At 35.4% G+C, this 21,899-nt stretch overlaps 1 protein-coding gene across 1 annotated transcript; it reads right to left on the minus strand.

Moving 5' to 3' along the window:
* Positions 1-237: 237 nt before the first annotated feature.
* Positions 238-21,513, minus strand: LOC128056036 (arylacetamide deacetylase). Its single transcript, XM_052648688.1, has 5 exons — positions 21,376-21,513; positions 11,478-11,700; positions 9,836-9,905; positions 8,448-8,619; positions 238-834 (listed from the first exon to the last, which is right to left on the minus strand). The coding sequence occupies exons 1-5, from the start codon at positions 21,511-21,513 to the stop codon at positions 238-240; spliced, it is 1,200 nt and encodes a 399-aa protein (XP_052504648.1).
* Between the last annotated feature and the right edge of the window lie 386 nt (positions 21,514-21,899).

Below are 21,899 nucleotides of genomic sequence, written 5' to 3' on the forward strand. Positions count from 1 at the left end.
AAAAATAAAATCCAATACACTGTGAGAAACAAAAGTGAATGAATTACTCTGAGACTAACCTATAAAAATCATTCCTTGACAATAACACTTACCTACATGCAGATTTAGAAAGACTATACGTCTATAATACGTTTATATGTCTATAAAACACATATTCCTAATGTGAATACTCTTGGTGTTTGTCCTTTTTTCCTGAAATTCTGGGGCTTACCTTTTTCTATATTAATCAGATTTTTATTACAGGTTTTCATGTAGCCAGTTAATATACTGATTGGCTGCTCTATAACCAACTTTAGTAAAAAGAAAATAAAGTGTTCCATGGAATGCACCCTCTATGTGGTTATGGATCACTCGAACTCCAGAATTCTGAAGTCGAGTAACATACATGAGTCCATCATCTCTTAAGACATCATATTGACAAGTGATGACATAGGTCAGGGGTAAACCATGCAACTTGCTGTCATCAGCTAGCAATGGTGATGCTTTCACATCTAGAATCCCTGGATATTTTTTAGCTAGCTCTGAACTACCATGAGTTGGAGTCTTATAAATGTGACCTTTCTTAAACTTCTCAGGGAGCAAAGAACTCCAATTAACAAATTTGAACAGATAGCTTGATTCCAGAGGAATGTGTTGGTTGGAAAGCATTGCTTTCTTAAGTGATCTATCTGTAGTAAAATATTCACTCCAGAATCTGACCATGAGTGATTTCGACAGAACTGGATAATGTGCATTTTCTCTATATGATGGTAAATTGAAATCAAAATTCTGAAGGGCAGGATATATTAAAGATTGAACCTTGAGCTTGATCTTGATATCTGGGTCTTCTAAGAGCTGAAAAAAATTATAATGTATTGTTTTAATAAGTCTTTTTAATGAAAAAATTAACCATGTTAAAACAATGTATTATTAAGGTTCTTAAAAATATAATCCAATAACATATTTTGATAAAAAATAAAAATCTTAATATCAAGTAAATTTTAGTATTCAGTTCAGTTTAGTTCAGTCACTCAGTTATGTCTGACTCTTTGCAAACTCAAGAAGTCCAGCATGCCAGGCCTCCCTGTATATTAGATGTTCATAAATTTAATCTGTTTTAATTTTCAAAGCAAAATTAATTCATATCCTCCTCATAGACTGTGGAATAGAATCATTTTTTTTAAAAGAGAATCTTTTACTAAATGTAATTTCATACTTATGGAGCCTGGATTTATAATCTGAGGTTCTATAAGTTTATAATCATGTACTTGATCTTCTCTTTTCTATTATTGAGCTTCCCTGGTGGCTCAGATGGTAAGGAATCCACCTGCAATGCTGGAGACTTAGATTCAAACCCTGGATAGGGAAAATACCCTGGATAAGGGAATGGTTATCCACTCCAGTATTCTTGCCTGGAGAATTCCATGGACAGAGGAGCCTGGCAGGCTACAGTCCATGGGGTCACAAAGAGTCAGACACGACTGAGTGATTAACATATTTTTCTATTATTAGAATTATTTTAAATATCTAAATATGTTAGCAAGAATTGAGATGGGAAGGAAATAGCTTGAGTTTTAAAGAGATGCTTGATTCTGGATAAGTTTAAATTATACAGAACTATTAGGTTTTTAATATTTGAACTTATTTGATATTTTAACTTATTACTCAAATTTAATATTTAAACTTAATAGTTTGAATAAAATTTGAATTTTTGTGCTTTTCTAAATATAGTCCCCATCTTCATCCAGAAACAGAATTCTATAGTTTTCTTCAAAGCTAATTTTCCTGCAATGTGCTTCTGTTACTGGAACAAACTGATCATTTTATCAGTCATAAAATTTGTATCTAGTGTACTGCATAGTTATGTTTGGTAAGTTAAAATTTTCAGAACCAACTTTATCTTGTATGTGCCTGAAGCAATGACATACTCAGGAAGAATCAAACTGATTAGCACACCGAAAAATAGTATCACTTGCTTATCATTCAGAGCACTGGCCAGGATTTCAGGTACAACTGGGTACAGGTAGTGTGTATCCAATTTTCAAGAGAAAACTTTTATGACTTACCTATTAAGTATGATGTTTCTTCTAAGTGATTTTGTATACATACTTTTTCAAATTAAGGAGATTCATTTCTATTCACTGTTTCCTAATTTTTTCATATTTATAGATTCTGGATATTATCTTTGAACAATTTAGTTTTATTAAGATAATCATTATTTTCTTCTTTAAATTATTAATTTGGAGAATTGTATTAAAGGTATTTTAATGTTAAACCTATCACAATCTACTAGAATGAACTCAAAATAGTCATGAAATACTAACCATTTAAAGTGTTGTTTAATTTTTTGAATAGTATTTTAGTTCAGGATTTTGCATCTGTGTTCACAAATGTAGATGTTTATCATTTTTCCTTCTCAAATTGACCTTGTCAGGTTACAAATCAAGATACATCAGCCTCCCAAAATGCAACTTTTGCAACTTTCAGAATTTGTTTTTAGTAGATATTTCTATTAAAAATACTTCTCAGAGTTTGTCTTTAAAACTATTTTATTTTGGAGTGTGTGTGTGTAAAAATATAAAAATGACCACTTAGTTTATTTTATGATAATAATATACAACCTGCCTCTTGAGAAATCTGTATGCAGGTCAGGAAGCAACAGTTAGAACTGGACATGGAACAACAGACTGGTTCCAAATAGGAAAAGGAGTACGTCAAGGCTGTATATTGTCACCCTGCTTATTTAACTTATAGGCAGAGTACATCATGAGAAACGCTGGACTGGAAGAAACACAAGCTGGAATCAAGATTGCTGGGAGAAACATCAATAACCTCAGATATGCAGATGACACCACCCTTATGGCAGAAAGTGAAGAGGAGCTAAAAAGCCTCTTGATGAAAGTGAAAGAGGAGAGTGAAAAAGTTGGCTTAAAGCTCAACATTCAGAAAACTAAGATCATGGCATCTGGTCCCATCACTTCATGGGAAATAGATGGGGAAACAGTGGAAGCAGTGTCAGACTTTATTTTGGGGGCTCCAAAATCACTGTAGATGGTGACTACAGCCATGAAATTAAAAGACACTTACTCCTTGGAAGAAAAGTTATGACCAACCTAGATAACATATTCAAAAGCAGAGACTTTACTTTGCCGACTAAGGTCCATCTAGTCAAGGCTATGGTTTTTCCTGTGGTCATGTATGGATGTGAGATTTGGACTGTGAAGAAGGCTGAGAGCCAAAGAATTGATGCTTTTGGACTGCAGTGTTGGAGAAGACTCTTGAGAGTCCCTTGGACTGCAAGGAGATCCAACCAGTCCCTTCTGAAGGAGATCAACCCTGGGATTGCTTTGGAAGGAATGATGCTAAAGCTGAATCTCCAGTACTTCGGCCACCTCATGCGAAGAGTTGACTCATTGGAAAAGACTCTGATGCTGGGAGGGATTGGGGGCAGGAGGAGAAAGGGATGACCGAGGATGAGATGGCTGGATGGCATCACGGACTCGATGGACGTGGGTCTGAGTGATCTCCAGAAGATGGTGATGGACAGGGAGGCCTGGCGTGCTGCGATTCATGGGGTCACAAAGAGTCAGACACGACTGAGCGACTGAACTGAAATGAACTGTTTCATATTTCCCCTAGAGTCAGTTCTTTTTATGGTGAATATTTCTATTTCATGTAAATTTGAATGCATTGCTGTAAAGGTGTTCAAAGTATACTATTGTATTTTTAATATCTGTAAGATATATAGCTATAGTCTTCTTTTCTTCCTTATATTAACTTATTAAGATTCTCATCATGTTTTTATTTTTGGTTTGTCTCACCCAGACTAATCAACTATATTGCTTTTTTCAAGAAACCATTTCTGTTGACTTTGCTGATCTTATTGTGTTTATTTTTAATTTCATTTTTATGCTCTCATCTATCTCTTATCCCTTTTTATTTTGTCTTTGTTTTTATTTTTTAGACATTCTTTTCTTTTTTAATTTCATGAAATGGATACTGAACTGTTAATTTTCACAACTTTTTTTATATTTAGTTAAGGCTTTATATTTTCCTCTGGTGTTGATATATCTGTGTTTCACAGTATAATGTATATCTATTATAATGCTGGTCAAATATTTTCACATTTTCATTATGATTTCTTCTTTTGCACTTGGATTAATTAGGAATGAGCATCTTACTTTCAAAACATACAGAGTTTTCTCTTGATATTTTATTAGTAGTTCAAAGCATTATGCTAACTGTGGACAGAGATATAATCAAAATAATTTGATTTCTCAAATTTTATTGTGCATACTTAGAATCACTTGGAATTCTTGTTACATATGCATAGTGTTATTCAGGACATCTGTGGTAAGACCAGTGATTCTCTATCTCCAATAAGTGCCCAGATGCTGCTGATACTGCTAGTCCACATACTATGCTATGAATAGCAGGGGTCTATTTGATTTCAGTTCTTTGAATTGTTTGAGAGTTGGTTTATAACCCTGTATATGTGTCTGATTAAGAACAATATTTTGTGTGTTTCAAAGAAATGTACATTCTTCTGTTTAGTATTTTATGTTCATTGTTTTAATTTATCAACCATGCTGTTCTATTACTGAAAGAGATTAGCAAAATTCTTCCAATTTCACTATTAACTTGTTCATTTTCCTTTATTTCCTATCAGCTTTGCTCTGTGTTTTCAGACTGTGATTAATTGCATGTAAATGAATGTGGATTTTTTTTTCATCTTCCATTAAATGGAATTATACTTTGGAATGTTGCATGTTAATTCCAGGAATAGTTTTTTTCCTCTAAGATTATTTAATATGATTATAAAATAAGTATACTGATCAGTATTTGCTTGACATATATTTTACTATCTTATCTGTGTTTTAAAACATCCTAAGATACCAAGGGAACATTTCATGCAAAGATGGGCTCGATAAAGGACAGAAATGGTATGGACCTAACAGAAGCAGAAGATATTAAGAAGAGGTGGCAAGAATACACAGAAAAACTATACAAAAAAAAATCCTCATGACCAAGATAATCACGATGGTGTGATCACTCATCTAGAGCCAGACATCCTGGAATGTGAAGTCAAGTGGGCCTTAGAAAGCATCACTATGAACAAAGCTAGTGGAGGTGATGGAATTCCAGTTGAGCTGTTTCAAATCCTGAAAGATGATGCTGTGAAAGTGCTGCATTCAATATGCCAGCAAATTTGGAAAACTCAGCAGTGGCCACAGGACTGGAAAAGGGCAGTTTTCATTCCAGTCCTAAAGAAAGGCAATGCCAAAGAATGCTCAAACTACTGCACAATTGCACTCATCTCACATGCTAGTAAAGTAATGCTCAAAATTCTCCAAGCCAGGCTTCAGCAATACGTGAACCGTGAACTCCCTGATGTTCAAGCTGGTTTTAGAAAAGGCAGAGGAACCAGAGATCAAATTGCCAACATCCACTGGATCATGGAAAAAGCAAGAGAGTTCCAGAAAAACATCTATTTCTGCTTTATTGACTATGCCAAAGCCCTTGACTGTGTGGATCACAATAAACTGTGGAAAATTCTGAGAGAGATGGGAATACCAGACCACCTGACCTGCCTCTTGAGAAACCTGTATGCAGGTCAGGAAGCAACAGTTAGAACTGGACATGGAACAACAGACTGGTTCCAAATAGGAAAAGGAGTCCGTCAAGGCTGCATATTGTCACCCTGCTTATTTAACTTCTATGCAGAGTACATCATGAGAAACGCTGGACTGGAAGAAACACAAGCTGGAATCAAGATTGCTGGGAGAAACATCAATAACCTCAGATATGCAGATGACACCACCCTTATGGCAGAAAGTGAAGAGGAACTAAAAAGCCTCTTGATGAAAGTGAAGGAGGAGAGTGAAAAAGTTGGCTTAAAGCTCAACATTCAGAAAACTAAGATCATGGCATCTGGTCCCATCACTTCATGGGAAATAGATGGGGAAACAGTGGAAGCAGTGTCAGACTTTATTTTTGGGGGCTCCAAAATCACTGCAGATGGTGACTGCAGCCATGAAATTAAAAGACACTTACTCCTTGGAAGAAAAGTTATGACCAATCTAGATAGCATATTCAAAAGCAGAGACATTACTTTGCCGACTAAGGTCCATCTAGTCAAGGCTATGGTTTTTCCTGTGGTCATGTATGGATGTGAGAGTTGGACTGTGAAGAAGGCTGAGTGCCGAAGAATTGATGCTTTTGAAGTGTGGTGTTGGAAAAGACTCTTGAGGGTCCCTTGGACTGCAAGGAGATCCCACCAGTTCATTCTAAAGGAGATCAGCCCTGGTATTTCTTTGGAAGGAATGATGCTAAAGCTGAAACTCCAGTACTCTGGCCACCTCATGCGAAGAGTTGACTCATTGGTAAAGACTCTGATGCTGGGAGGGATTGGGGGCAGGAGGAGAAGGGGACGACAGTGGATGAGATGGCTGGATAGCATCACGGACTCGATGGACGTGAGTCTGAGTGAACTCTGGGAGTTAGTGATGGACAGGGAGGCCTGGCGTTCTGCAATTCATGGGGTCGCAAAGAGTTGGACACGACTTAGCGACTGAACTGAACTGATTCATACAACTTCTGTTGGAGTTTAAAATTTTATTTTTCCATTTTTGTATTCTACCAGAATTTTTAATACATCTATATCAAAATATTTATTAATTTTTTGGTTTAAATTCATAATTTATGTATTATTGTGCATTCTATTTATCTCATCTATTCTATTATTCCTTTCCCCTTTTGTATTCTTTGAAAAATTTTTTATTATTCAGTTTTCCTGTGATATCATTTTATTGGTACATTTTTATAAAATTTTTTTATATGTCCACTAAGGATAAACATACAATTCATTACTTTATCAATGTGAAGATGGCTGGATGGCATCACCGACTCAATAGACATGAGTTTGAGTGAACTCTGGGATTTGGTGATGGACAGGGAGGCCTAGCGTGCTGTCTCATGGGGTCTCAGAGTCGGACACGACTGAGTGACTGAACTGAACTGAACTGTACTGAATATTAATTATTTCTTTATTACCTTCTTACAGAATATAAAGTTATTGGAATAATTCAAAATTTTAATTAGCCTTTCTATGCATAGGTAATTATTATTTTTCATATTAATTTATTTCTATTTTTATATCACAGGACACAATATAATTATTTTATAGAGTCATATTCATTTTCATTTTAGTTTGTGAATATATTTACCCTTTTTCCTTCTCTTTATTTTTTCCTACCTTTTTGATCCTCCCTCAGTGGTTAATTTCCTTCCGCCTGAAACAATCCTCTTTAAAATCCAAAGGGAGAGTATATTGAATTGTGAATTTTCTGGAATTTTATTTCTAAAAAAAGTCATCATTTTGTCCTCAGATTAGAAGGATATATTCATATTAGTCTTTTTACCATATATTTAATGAATTCTCATTATTTTGTATTTTCTATCTTTTAATCTCTCTGTTCAATATTACAAACAATTTTCTAATCTCTCTTCCAATTTCTATATTGCTGTATTGCAGTCAGTATGTTAACACTTCTACATAGTAAAACCTAGAATGAACCCTAATATAAACTATGGACTTTGGAGGATTATAATGTGTAAATACCAGTTCATTAACTGTAGTAAATGTGCCACTCTGGGTGGGGTTGTTGATAATGAAAGAGTCTATGAATGTGTGGCAGAGGGTAGATTGTAAATTCCTCATCTTCTCCTCAATTTTTATATGAATCTAAAATTGCTCAAAATGTATAAAATCTTAAAACAACTACATTGAAAGCCTAATTTTTATGGGTAATATTTTTATTTATTGAAATTTTGTTTATTTTTCAAATATCTTATATTAGTTTTTATAGCTTCTTTCATGAGCATATTTCCAAATTTTAAAATACACTTTTATTTATTTTAAACAGATTCTACTAAAACATTTTTTTAACAATAACAATATCTGAATCTGAGTGATATTTTTTCCTGTTGATTTGTTTTTATTTTCCTCTTTGTATATCTGCTTACCTTCAACTCTCTGTTGATTACTAACAAAAAAAATCAGTTTTAAGAATAAACTGGAACCTAGGATTATGTTGACTTCTCTCAGTGATGACCTATATTTCTTTCTGCCAAGCATATATACACATATTAAATTATATTATAATATACAATATTCTGAACATATGTCATGAATATACTTAGATTACATACAATATTCTGATTTCTTAATTATACTTTTAGTTACCCTTTATTGATTTTCTCTCATGAAAAATGCCAGTGAACTATATAGGAAATTGTTTTAGCATTTTATATATAAAGAAGTATCAAAGTATGAAATTATTCTTAATGTTCCCTAAATAAGTAAAATAAAATTAGTGACAAATTATATTTATAATCCTGATGTATGAGTCAAAAATTAGTAAATGAAAATAAGAAAATACAATAAGTGAAAATGCTGAGCATCTTACCTGCTGTGCCACTGCTGCAGCTAAATTCCCTCCAGCACTGTCTCCAGAGATACCGATTCTTCCAGGATCTACACCATAGCTTTCAAGAATTTGGGGGTCTAAAAACCATTTTAATGCAGTGTACACATCTTCAAATTGAACTGGAAAATGGTACTTTGGGGCTAGTCTGTAGCTGTAGGTAGGAAAACAATGCTTTCTTAATCATTGATTTTCTTATCATTTAAAATTTTTTATTTAATTTTTACTTTATATCGGCTTATATTTGATTAACACTGTTGTGTTAGTTTCAAGTGTACAGCAAATGATTCCATTACACATATACATATATTCATTGTTCTTCAGATTCCTTTCTATATAGTTTATAATAGAATATTGAGCAGAGTTCCCTGTGCTATAACCATTGGTTTTCCTGGACTCTTGACCCAAAATCAAAAGTAAAATTTTGCTTTTACCAACATATTTGTTGGAAACATGTTTTTCCCAATCATAAAATTTGACTAAGAATCTCTAAATATTGCCCTTTTTATAATCAAAATGTAACGTCCAATTGTTAAATTTGGTCAGTCTTGGGGAAAAACTTACTAGCTGCTACCTTTCCCAGAAAAACGTATTTGCAGAGTGATTATTTTTGGTAAATGTTCTACCTTTTTTTAAAAAAAAAATCATTATTATTACTTGTTTCTCTAGAATTACTGTTATTTTATCAAAATATATCAATTTAATATGATAATTATTCCATTAGTTCATTAACTGAATTTTCTGAAGTTTATGTTTAAGAAGGTTCTCACAGAGAGTGTGTTCTATAGAAAATTTAAACCCTTTTCCTACTCTTTCTAAAGTGTGTATTAGAATGGACTTTGAGATAGGTTTTGTCTTACTTTCATGGTAAATATGGGTAATATCAATGGATTACTAACTTCTAGGCACCTTTCTAAGCACTGTTATATGTATTATAATATGTAGTCCCCACATCAATGATGAGATATGCAAATCACTAATACTTAGAGTTCAATATCCTTTAAAATATCACACAGTTACCAATCTGCAGAGCTGACAGTCAACCCCAATCCTCTGGCTCCAAAATTTCCTTAATATCCTGCTAATTATAGGGAAAGATCCAGAGGTAGTAGTTAAATCCATGTGATACTTTTGGCTAACTTCACTTGAACAACATCTTTCCTTTCTGACCTCTGTTCCTTCTTCAAATATGGTGTATGCCTTTTCTCTCCACTGCTGGACTGGACAGATTCTGACATTAGGTTTCTCTGTCCATAGTCAATGTCATCAGAGGCACAGATTAATTTTTGCCATAATAAGACACTCTATATAGTTGTGTGCATATTGCTATGTAAGGCATATGGCCTAAAATCAAATAACACAGCTCTTACTTGGTTGATATGACAACTGCATCAAGTCTATCTGCTGTCCATCTTGACAGAAGGTCATAGGTATAATAATCTGAAATAAAAGAAAAAATACTGGACTGTCAGGGGACGTTCAACTTTAAGGGATCCAATATGTTGCATTTTCCTTTTATGTGCCATTTCTCAAGGACTCACTGTTCCTTCTCAGTTCCTGGAATACAGGAAAGAGTAGAGCTGCATGCAGTTATCAGGACTGAGATCATGGGAAAGGGCACCTGCTTGGATTCCTTTCGCTGACCTTTTATGTATTAGACTATACTACCTTGTATGTATTAGACTATTCTTTCAGTGACCTTGTATGTATTAGACTATCCATTTTGTTGCAACTGGTAGAATTTCATTCTTTGTAATGGCTGAGTAATCATTTTATTGAAGATATATAAGCATGCATTTCTGCTAATGAAGTACCCTTGTTCTACTAGAGACTTGGGTCCCCCACGTCCTTCTTTCTGTCTTCATTCTCTTTGGAGCGTGGAAGCCTACTGAGCTCACTTTCTCCACTGGGCTTTCAAGACCTCCTTGAGAGGATGCCCTGTGCCTTCGTGAGTGGTACAAGTCCTGTGCATGGGCTTTACTGGTTTTCCACATAACCCGAGAGATACCGCTCTCTCTTTTTCTCTCTTTCTTTTTGTCGACTCTGGTCCCCAGGTCCCAGTCTGTAAAACACCACAATACTGGACCACTATAAGAATTTAAAAATGATACTGTCAAGAATAAAGTTTACTGTGATGACTTTATATTTCTTCCCTGTATCTTAAAATATTACCTAAAGAAAAAAGTCTAATACTTAGCTTCCTGTTGATCAGTTTACATATTCACATGTCAGTAGAATGTGAATCATGAAGTCTGGTGATTATTTCACTTGCCCCTGATCAGTTTTCCTTTTCAGAGCACAGTGGCGTGTCTTACCCTTGCCAACCATACTCTCAATACACTGGACCTTGGGCCTTGAACATCGTCTTCCTACTTTAAATCCACAGTGCTATCCATTGTGATAACATACTTGCAAAAATGTACTAAATGTCTCCTTTCAACATAAAAACTAAACTGTTTTTCTGGAGTACAATTTGATCTGGGAAAGAACAGAAATGTTCTTCAAGGGAAAAAAAAATAATAAAACGCAACTCATTATTTAGTCCTATACTGTTAAGCAGGAGATAATTTCAAGAAAGCTGACTGTACCTTAACATTTAATTAAGTAATTGGAAAGCTTTTTCACATCTATATTGGGCCATTAGAAACTTGGAAAATAATCATTTGAGTCTTGAAGTATAAATAAGACATTTCCAGCAATATGTTAATGAGTTCAAAAGAATAAAAGAGTTTTTATTTGCTAAGGTGCTTAATCTTCATTCTGCGAAATTTGTAGGTTCTGTCAGTGAGTGGTGGTAGGATCAGAAACTCTTAATTTTTGTAACAAAAGTGTTAAATTCTGAATGTTAATAACATTTTATTCAGACTGAGATTTCAAAAACTTAATTCATGTTGCTTTCCTGAAAATAATTTCAGAAGCAAGAGCATGATATTTAATTGGGATTGATAATTCCCAATATGAGAATCATCATTTACATTATATGAAATGAATCTACCAATGTATCACCCTTACCATTACTACCCAAACACCAGCCACCACCATGAATATAAAACAAGCCTCTTCTTAATGATTTTGTCTTCTGTTGGGGCACATATATACGGACAGGAATATCATTGAATGTTGTATCTCTCACAATTATGTTTTCATCTGATGTTGGTGGAAAACTTTGAATGCTTGAAAAGAGTGTCATCGATTCCATGAAATGGTTTAGCCCCAATATTTCAGCAAACAGGGCCTAAAATGAAATAAAAATACACATATACTCTAACTGTAAAAAATGTTTTGAGTCAAGAGGTGTGTATAAATATTCAATATGACCCCAAAACTCTTATTTTTGTCAGAAAAATCAATGATTATACCACCAGAAGATATACAAACCCAGGTGCTTTACTACTGTAGGATGAATAACCTAAGTGACATTAATCCTCACTTATACACTCACCCAATAGATATTAATATGGAATATGTAATTCTGTTGTCAATGCCCAGTAGAATTAGGCAAACTATTCATCCTCAAAAATAAAAAAGAAAAGAAAAAAATCACAGTCAAATGAAAGACAAGTTATAAAAGTACATTGTGATATAATAATATGGGAAAAATTCTTTGGAATAATTGTCAAGGTGAGGAAAAGGTTTTTAACTTTTACTTTAACTAAAACTTAAAAGGAAAATAGAGTTTGGATGATTAACTGAAGAGAAAACCTTTCAGTCAGATTAAGTAAGCTTAGTCTAGAGAAAAACAAAATATGGTGATAGAGAAATACAGGTTGTTTGCTATTCTTATCCTTTTAGACTCCAAGAGGTTGAATGAAAGGAAAGAGTCCTTAAGAAGAATTTAATAAAATATACAACACACACATATTAAAAGCCAAACAAAACCTAAAGGCTACGAAAGGCATATTGATAAATTGTTTTGTTAAATTTAACAGTAATATTTTAAAAATCTAGTAAAGTGGTTGAAAAGTCAAAGTACAATGTAAATAATAAACTTGCAATTATGAAAATGATAGTCTTTAAAATATATAAAAAATTGATTGCAGTAAGAAATAGACTAACAATTCAATAGATAAAAGACTCCAACATTTGTTTCACGAAAGGTGTAGAATGACTGAGGCTCTAAGGAACAAAAATACTCAATTTTCAAATATGTAATTCAAAAGGAATGACAAATACAACAAAATGGTGGAATAAGCACTGTTTTAACCTTCTTTCATTTCTAATTTTATTAAAATGAAGATAAAATAAAAATCTTAATACAGTTAATGCTATGAAAGCAAAATACAACTGGCCCTCCATGCCACCTCATGTGAAGAGTTGATTCATTGGAAAAAACTTTGATGAAGGGAGGGATTGGGGACAGGAGAAGAAGGGGACAACCAAGGATGAGATGGCTGGATGGCATCACTGACTCGATGGACACAAGTCTGAGTGAACTCCAGGAGTTGGTGATGGACAGAGAGGCCTGGTGTGCTGTGATTCATGGGGTCACAAAGAGTGGGACACGACTGAGCGACTGAACTGAACTGACTGATCCTAGGGTTGTGATCTTCGGTGGGTTGAATCCAGGCTTCCCAGGTGGTGCTTTTGGTAAAGAACCAACCTGCCAATGCAGGAGACATAGGAGAGGCCAGTTTGATCCCTTGGATAGGGAAGATCCCTTAGAGGAGGGCATGGCAACCCACTCCAGTATTCTTGCCTGGAGAATCCCACAGACAGAGGATCCTGGCAGTCTACAGTCCATAGTGTTGCACAGAGTCGGACATAACAAGTGACTTAGCAGGCACACACAGGTTGAATCTACAGATACAAAATCCACTGATAGGAGGATTGGCTATATTAATTGGTCTGTGCCATTTAATATAAGGAACTTCAGCATTGATATTGGTTTCTGAGGGGGTTTCTTTAATCAATCTCCTGCCACCCTGATAACAAGACTGTATTATAATATAGGCTTCTGAAAAAAGACACAGTATTAGGAATCATAATAACAAAAAGCCTAATTCTCCAAGACACAGCAATACTAAAATGTGTGTGCAAACAGTAACAGAGCTTAACAATGCAGGAATCGAGAACTGAAAAATTGAAAGGAGAAACAAAAAAATCCAAAATTATTAGCTGGAAATTGACATTCTTATCTCATTTATTGATAGAAAAAGCAAATAGAAAAATAGTAAGCATATGGAAAATTTGAATAAACTATCAACTCACCAGAATTAATGTATTGAGGACATTCCACCCAATGAAAACAATACACATTCTTTCCAACTGCATAAAGAAATTTCACAAAGATGTACCACATGACAAATTTTGGGGGAAAAATATCTCAACAAGCCAAATAAATTAAGATCACACAGAATAGTTGTCAATCCATAGCATAAGTAAAATAAAAACTGGAAATATAATAGTGTATGAGGAATCCCTACACATTTGGAAATTAAACAACATATTCTTAAATAATTTATTGGCCAAGGAAAAGATACCTCTAGGCAAATTGAAAAAATATTTTTAAGCAATTGGAAATGAAATTATAGCATATTAAAATTTGTAGAGTGCAGAAAAAGCATTGACTGAAGGAAAATTCTTAGCTTTAAATGCATTATTAGAGGAGAAGAAAGGTCTAAAGGAGCTGATCTAAGCTTCTTCCACTACAAATTTAGAGTTAGATTAGCATATTAAACTCAAAGTATGAAGGAAAGAATAAAGGGGAAAGAAAACACAGAAATCAATAAAATCAAAATAGATAAAGAAAATTAAAGATTTGTTCCTTGGGGAAAAAAATCCCATAAAATTGATCAGCCTCCAGTAAGAATAATCAAAAAAAAAAAAAAGAGAGAAATTGCAGTTTACCAATATCAGAAATAAATGAAAGGACACAATTTTAAATGCTCAGACCCATAGATACAGTAGGCAGCAGTCAGTGCGTGCTCAGATCAACTGGACTGGCCAACCGGGGAGTGTGAAGTGTAGGGCAAAATGGGACTAGGACTTGGATAACTGTAAGACATGTGGAAAGAAATTGAAGATGACACAAACAGACAAATATACGATGCTTATTAATTACAATTGATATTATTACTGTAAAAATGACCATACTCCCCAAGGCAATCTACAGAGTCAAAGCAATCTCTGTCAAAATACCAATGGCATGTTTCATAGAATTAGAATAAAGAACTCTAAAATTGTATGGAAATACAAAAGACGCTGAATAACCCAAACAATTCTGGTAAAAAAGAACAGTGCTAGAGGTATCATGCTGTCTGATTTCAAAGTATACTACTAAGCTATACTGTTCAAATAATGACTATAATGGGGAAAAAAAAAAACAAACCGAGACATCAATGGATTAGAATTGTGATACTGGAAAAAAACAGATCCAGACATCAATGGATTAGAATCTCAAGACCAGAAATAAACTCACACTTATATGGGAAATTAATCTATGACAAAGGGCAAGAATAAATGGGAGAAAAGACAGCCTCTTCAATAAATGGTGTTGGGAAAACTGGACAGCTACATGCTAAGAAGCAAATAGGACTATCTTATCACATCATTTAAAAAATATACTCAAAATATATCAAAAACATAAATGTAAGACCTGAATCAATAAAACTCTTTAAAAAATAGGCAATATGCTCTCTGACATCAGTCTCTGCAATATTTTTTTGGAAGTGTCTCTTCAGACAAGGGAAACAAAAACAAAAATAAACAAATGGGACTACATCAAATTAAAAAGCTTTTGCACAGTGAAGGAAACTATCAACAAAATGAAAAGTCTGTCTACTGAATGGGAGCAGATATTATATAAATGATATAACTGAGAAGGAGTTAGTATCTAAAATATACAGATTATTAAAAATTAATGTGATTTTGTGTTTGCCATAAGCAATTGGTTTCAATTTCAATTATATGTATTGAAAATGAAGTTGCTAAAAGTATAGATCTTGTTGACCTGATGAGTAACTTTATAGAAAAATGAGAAGAGACTTGATAAATAAAAAGCATTACATTAATGTTATTATTATTCATTGTAACATAAATTACGCACATATTTTTGTAATTTGTATATGTTGTTATTCATGTATTCACTATTACCTGTATTATTTGTTGCTGCTGTTTAGTTGCTCAGTCGTGCTTGAATTTTTGTGACCCCATGGACTGTATTCTGCCAGGCTCCTTTGTCCATGGGATTTCCCAGGCAAGAATACTGAAGTAGGTTGACATTTCCTCCTTCAGGGGATCTTCCCAACCCAGAAATCAAACTACATCTCCTGCATTGGCAGGCAGATTCTTTACCGCTGAACAACCAGAGAAGCCCAAACATACCTAGCTCAACATTGTGTGTGTGTGATCAGTCGTGTCTGACTTTTGCAACCCCGGAACTGTAGCCCTCTAGGCTCCTCTGTCCATGGGATTTTTCAGGCATGAATACTGAAGTGGTTTCCATTTCCTACATCAGGGGATCTTCCCAACCCATGGATCGAACCCTTGTCTTTTGCATCTGCTGTGTTGGCAGGTAGATTCTTTACCATTGTGCCACCTGAGAAGCTCAAATATATTATATATCATGAGTAATAAATGTTTTTAAAGGAAAAGCTTTGTGATTAAATATCTTTGTGCCTTTTTCTCCCTGCCTTTTGAACAAGGGTTCTCGGGTTTTCATTTAGCACCAGGCTCCAAAAACTATTTAGCTAGCTCTACCTGATACACACAAACTAGACTACTATTTTGCTTCCATAATGGAGTACACATGTCAGCCATTATCATGAACACTAGTGCACATACAGACACTGAAACAAAGCTGGTAGTTACAAAGAGAAAGACATTTGTTATTTCCTTAGCCTTGTTGGAGCACTCCCAGACTTGTCTCACAATAGTAGCATCACTCCAAAACTTTGATGTGGTGACACAAAGAACCAAGGAGCATACACTCACCAGACAGTAGCAGTATGAATCAGCTTAAAGGACTATCTGTGGGAAACAAAGTTTCTGCTTCCTGAGCTTCTTAGGCAGAATCTAAGAGAAACCCAAAATAAAACTGTACTAGGATACAATTTATCATTAACACTGAAGAAACTGAAGTTGAACGGTTTTATGAAGACCTATAAGACCTTTTAGAACTAACACCGAAAAAAGATGTCCTTTTCATTATAGGGGACTGGAATACAAAAGTAGGAAGTCAAGAAACACCTGGAGTAACAGGCAAATTTGGCCTTGGAATGCAGAATGAAGCAGGGCAGAGACTAACAGAGTTTTGCCAGGATAATGCACTGGTCAAGCAAACACCTTCTTCCAACAACACAAGAGAAGACTCTACACATGGACATCACCAGATGGTCAACACCAAAATCAGATTGATTCTATTCTTTGCGGCCAAAGATGGAGAAGCTCTATACAGTTAACAAAAACAAGACCGGGAGCTGACTGTGGCTCAGATCATGAACTCCTTATTACTAAATTCAGACTTAAATTGAAGAAAGTAGGGAAAATCACTAGACCATTCAGGTATGACCTAAATCAAATCCCTTATGATTATACAGTGGAAGTGAGAAAAAGATTTAAGGGTCTAGATCTGATAGATAGAGTGCCTGATGACCTATGGAATGAGGTTCGTGACATTGTACAGGAGACAGGGATCAAGACAATCCCCATGGAAAAGAAATGCAAAAAAGCAAAATGGCTGTCTTAGGAGGCCTTAAAAATAGCTGTGAAAAGAAGAGAGGCGAAAAGCCAAGGAGAAAAGGAAAGATATAAGCATCTGAATGCAGACTTCCAAAGAAGAGCAAGAAGAGATAAGAAAGCCTTCTTCAGGGATCAATGCAAAGAAATAGAGGAAAACAACAGAATGGGAAAGACTAGAGGTCTCTTCAAGAAAACTAGAGATACCAAGGGAACATTTCATGCAAAGATGGGCTCGATAAAGGACAGAAATGGTATGGACCTAACAGAAGCAGAAGATATTCAGAAGAGATGGCAAGAATACACAGAAGAACTGTACAAAAAAGATCTTCATGACCCAGATAATCATGATGATGTGATCACTAATCTAGAGCCAGACATCTTGGAATGTGAAGTCAAGTGGGCCTTAGAAAGCATCACTACGAACAAAGCTAGTGGAGGTGATGGATTTCCAGTGGAGCTGTTTCAAATCCTGAAAGATGATGCTGTGAAAGTGCTGCACTCAATATGCCAGCACATTTGGAAAACTCAGCAGTGGCCACAGGACTGGAAAAGGTCAGTTTTCATTGCAATCCCAAAGAAAGGCAATGCCAAAGAATGCTCAAACTACCGCACAATTGCACTCATCTCACATGCTAGTAAAGTAATGCTCAAAATTCTCCAAGCCAGGCTTCAGCAATACGTGAACCGTGAACTCCCTGATGTTCAAGCTGGTTTTAGAAAGGACAGAGGAACCAGAGATCAAATTGCCAACATCCGCTGGATCATGGAAAAAGCAAGAGAGTTCCAGAAAAACATCTATTTCTGCTTTATTGACTATGCCAAAGCCCTTGACTGTGTGGATCCCAATAAACTGTGGAAAATTGTGAAAGAGATGGGAATACCAGACCACCTGACCTGCCTCTTGAGAAATCTGTATGCAGGTCAGGAATCAACAGTTAGAACTGGACATGGAACAACAGACTGGTTCCAAATAGGAAAAGGAGTACGTCAAGGCTGTATATTGTCACCCTGCTTATTTAACTTCTATGCAGAGTACATCATGAGAAACGCTGGACTGGAAAAAACACAAGCTGGAATCAAGATTGCCAGGAGAAATATCAATAACCTCAGATATGCAGATGACACCACCCTTATGGCAGAAAGTGAAGAGGAACTAAAAAGCCTCTTGATGAAAGTGAAAGAGGAGAGTGAAAAAGTTGGCTTAAAGCTCAACATTCAGAAAACTAAGATCATGGCATCTGGTCCTATCACTTCATGGGAAATAGATGGGGAAACAGTGGAAACAGTGTCAGACTTTATATTTCTGGGCTCCAAAATCACTGCAGATGGTGACTGCAGCCATGACATTAAGACACTTACTCCTTGGAAGAAAAGCTATGACCAACCTAGATAGTATATTCAAAAGCAGAGACATTACTTTGTCGACTAAGGTCCGTCTAGTCAAGGCTGTGGTTTTTTCTGTGGTCATGTATGGATGTGAGAGTTGGACTGTGAAGAAGGCTGAGTGTCAAAGAATTGATGCTTTTGAAGTGTGGTGTTGGAGAAGACTCTTGAGAGTCCCTTGGACTGCAAGGAGATCCAACCAGTCCATTCTGAAGGAGATCAACCCTGGGATTTCTTTGGAAGGAATGATGCTAAATCTGAAGCTCCAGTACTTTGGCCACCTCATGCGAAGAGTTGACTCATTGGAAAAGACTCTGATGCTGGGAGGGATTGGGGGCAGGAGGAGAAGGGGACGACAGAGGATGAGATGGCTGGATGGCATCACGGACTCGATGGACATGGGTCTGAGTGATCTCCAGAAGATGGTGATGGACAGGGAGGCCTGGCGTGCTGCGATTCATGGGGTCGCAAAGAGTTGGACAGGACTGAGCGACTGAACTGAACTGAACTGATAAAAAAAAAGTCAAGAAAAAATTACAACATTATTTTTGTTGAGAATTGAGAGAATATGGATATTCTCATACTTTGCTGGTTGGAGTGGAAAATAATACAGAAAGACTTTGCAATAATTAACAAAATTCCAATTGGCTCAGCAATCCCATTTCATGGATTTATCATAGACAAAATGCAACCTCTTGAAGTTTTTCATGTATTACCATTTTATTGCTTGTAATATCAAAATACTAAAAATAACAAAACTTTGCACCTCAATATGCTGAATAAGTGAACTATATTTTTATACACTTACTGAATCCATTGCATTATGTAAAAGAATGAGGGGACTTTTTACATGACGTTGTGAAAAGATCTGTAAGATATATGATTAATGAGAAATGCAAAAAAACCAACAGAATATTTGTTATGTTGTTTCTTATGGAAGAATGAAAAGGAGACAAAAATATGTTTTTATTGCCGTATTAATTATTATTAGCATCATATGTAAAAAGCAACCCCAGGAAGAATCACAATAGCTAATAAAACTGGTGTTCTCCAAAGGCCTGGGAGAAAAGAATGGAAAGAGACAAGAATGCAAGCAGGAATTCTTAGTGTCCACTTTTTTCATATTGTTTTGATTTTTGAAATATATGGGTGCATTACTATTCAAAAAATAAAATTTATTTAAAATTATTTTTTAAAAACTAAAGTGGACTACGTAGAACAGTAGTGAGCTTTCCATTCCTGGAAATATGAATGTTGAGATTAAAGGTTTCTACTGGTCAGAACTCTAGCAGTTTTCAATCTGCCACCAAATAATCTTTGCTGATTCCTTTTTTATATAGAGAGAGACAGACAGACAGACAGACAGACAGAGACAGAGGGAGGAGGCTAATTTTTCAGTGAGAACGTTAGAGGAGTAAACTGGATCAGGTTTCCAAATAAGTAGTCATAACAAATCTAGTGGTGGTAACTGATTGCCTTCAACTAAACGTCTCATTCTTGACTATACGGATCTTGAACACTTGGGCAAACTTAGGGATATTATGAGGGACAGAAAAGCTTGGTGTGCTGCAATTCGTGGGGTCACAAAGAGTCAGACACGACTGGGCAACTGGCCAACAACAACAAATCTCTCATGTTTTTTATTAGGCATTTACAGTCAGCTTTTCTATACCATGAGGACCTACTTGCATGTCTACAGCATATACTGTGTTCCAAAACCATTACTAGTGTTTAAATGTCATAGGTAACTACAGAGTAGTTCAAGCATATGACTTCTGAATTTTGTATGAAATTCTGAAAGTGAAAGCTTGTTGTCGACCTACGAAAAGACACCGGAATTCTTGGCCTCCGGAGGAGAAGAATTCAATCCGGGGCCAGAGATGAGGCTTGATCGCTCAGAGCTTTTGTGTAATAAAGTTTTATTAAAATATAAAGGAGATAGAGAAAGCTTCTGACATAGGCATCAGAAGGGAGCAGAAAGAGTACCCTCTGCTAGTCTTCAGCTGAATGTTATATAGTCACTAGCAGTCTGTTAATGAAAGAAAGGAATGTCTCAAAACTCAGAGTGGCACCAGGCCCTTCATCCATAAAATGTATTTTGGGATATTCTCGGCACCAGACCGATTCATCCCAGGCCATAAAACGATTGACTTGAATCTTGTAGAAGGGCAGATTACCATACAAATAGTTTAGTTTACATAGATTAAGGGAACAATATCTGAGTATAACATAATGGTTTGTCAAGTAGTTTCTGAGCCATTAGGTGGAACCAACTTGAAGACAGAGTCTGGGATAAAGCATAGTACATTAACATAGCTTAAGACAAATATTTCCACAAGAAAAATGCATTGGTTAGCTTAAGGTTTGCGAATAGTTAACCTCAGGTGAGACCAGGTGTCATTATGGCAACACAGTATTTTAAGAGAAACCTTCTTTAAAATTTGTATAGAGAAGGAAAAATATATGCTAGTTTGTTTCCTCCTGCCACTTAAGAAAGATAAAAATATCTGACACTTGCAGCCTATTTTCTCCATTTGGAGACCCCTGCCCTTCCTGCCTGTTACTCTCTCAAAAGCACACAAGAGTAGAAAAAATAAAACAAGATTGTCACACACATATGCACACACACACATTTTTACTGTTAGCAGAATAGATCACTTTAGAAATACAACCTGAATGCCTCCTTGGTCATCTTGTTACAGTTTGCTTTGAGATCATTCAGCTGTATAGCAGTAAGAGAATTTGACAACAGGAAGCCAAGGTTATGAAGAACTTGTAAAAACAAAATGAAACAAAGCTAGAATCTTCGAAAACTTGACTTTCTTGATTAATAAATATTTTCACTTACCAAATATGATGAAGTTTTTAAAAAAGTATTTAACAGCATTATTTTCCACTGTTCTTCAACATTATCTGGAAGAGGTTCATAAATATAAGCTGCTAAGAGGACTCCCAATATCAGAAAGACAAAATATTTTTTCCCCATGTTGTAACTGTTCTGTTTCTTAAGCAAGACAGTATTAGACATCATTTCAAAGCCTGAAACTAAATAGAGGCAAACACCACCTAGTTATTATGTAACTTCTCGGCCATGCAGTTTCCTCATTGGCACAGTAGGTTGTTATACGGCAGGTACAGAAGGCTAGCACTGAGGATAAGAGCTGAAGTTCCAGTGTGCAGTTTGTAAAGGATAACACTCACATTTTGCCAGTTCATATCAAATCTCCCTGCATTTGCATATGAGAAAAATAACTGTGAAACGCCAATTTAGAGAAGAATATTCTCAAAGATTCTGGAAAATAGAATAGACACACACTTCCTCTGTGTGTGTGTCTTAGTTGCTCAGTTGTGTCTGACTTTTTTCACCCCGTG

Source organism: Budorcas taxicolor, chromosome 1, assembly GCF_023091745.1.
Source record: "Budorcas taxicolor isolate Tak-1 chromosome 1, Takin1.1, whole genome shotgun sequence".
NCBI classification, from domain to species: Eukaryota; Metazoa; Chordata; class Mammalia; order Artiodactyla; family Bovidae; genus Budorcas; species Budorcas taxicolor.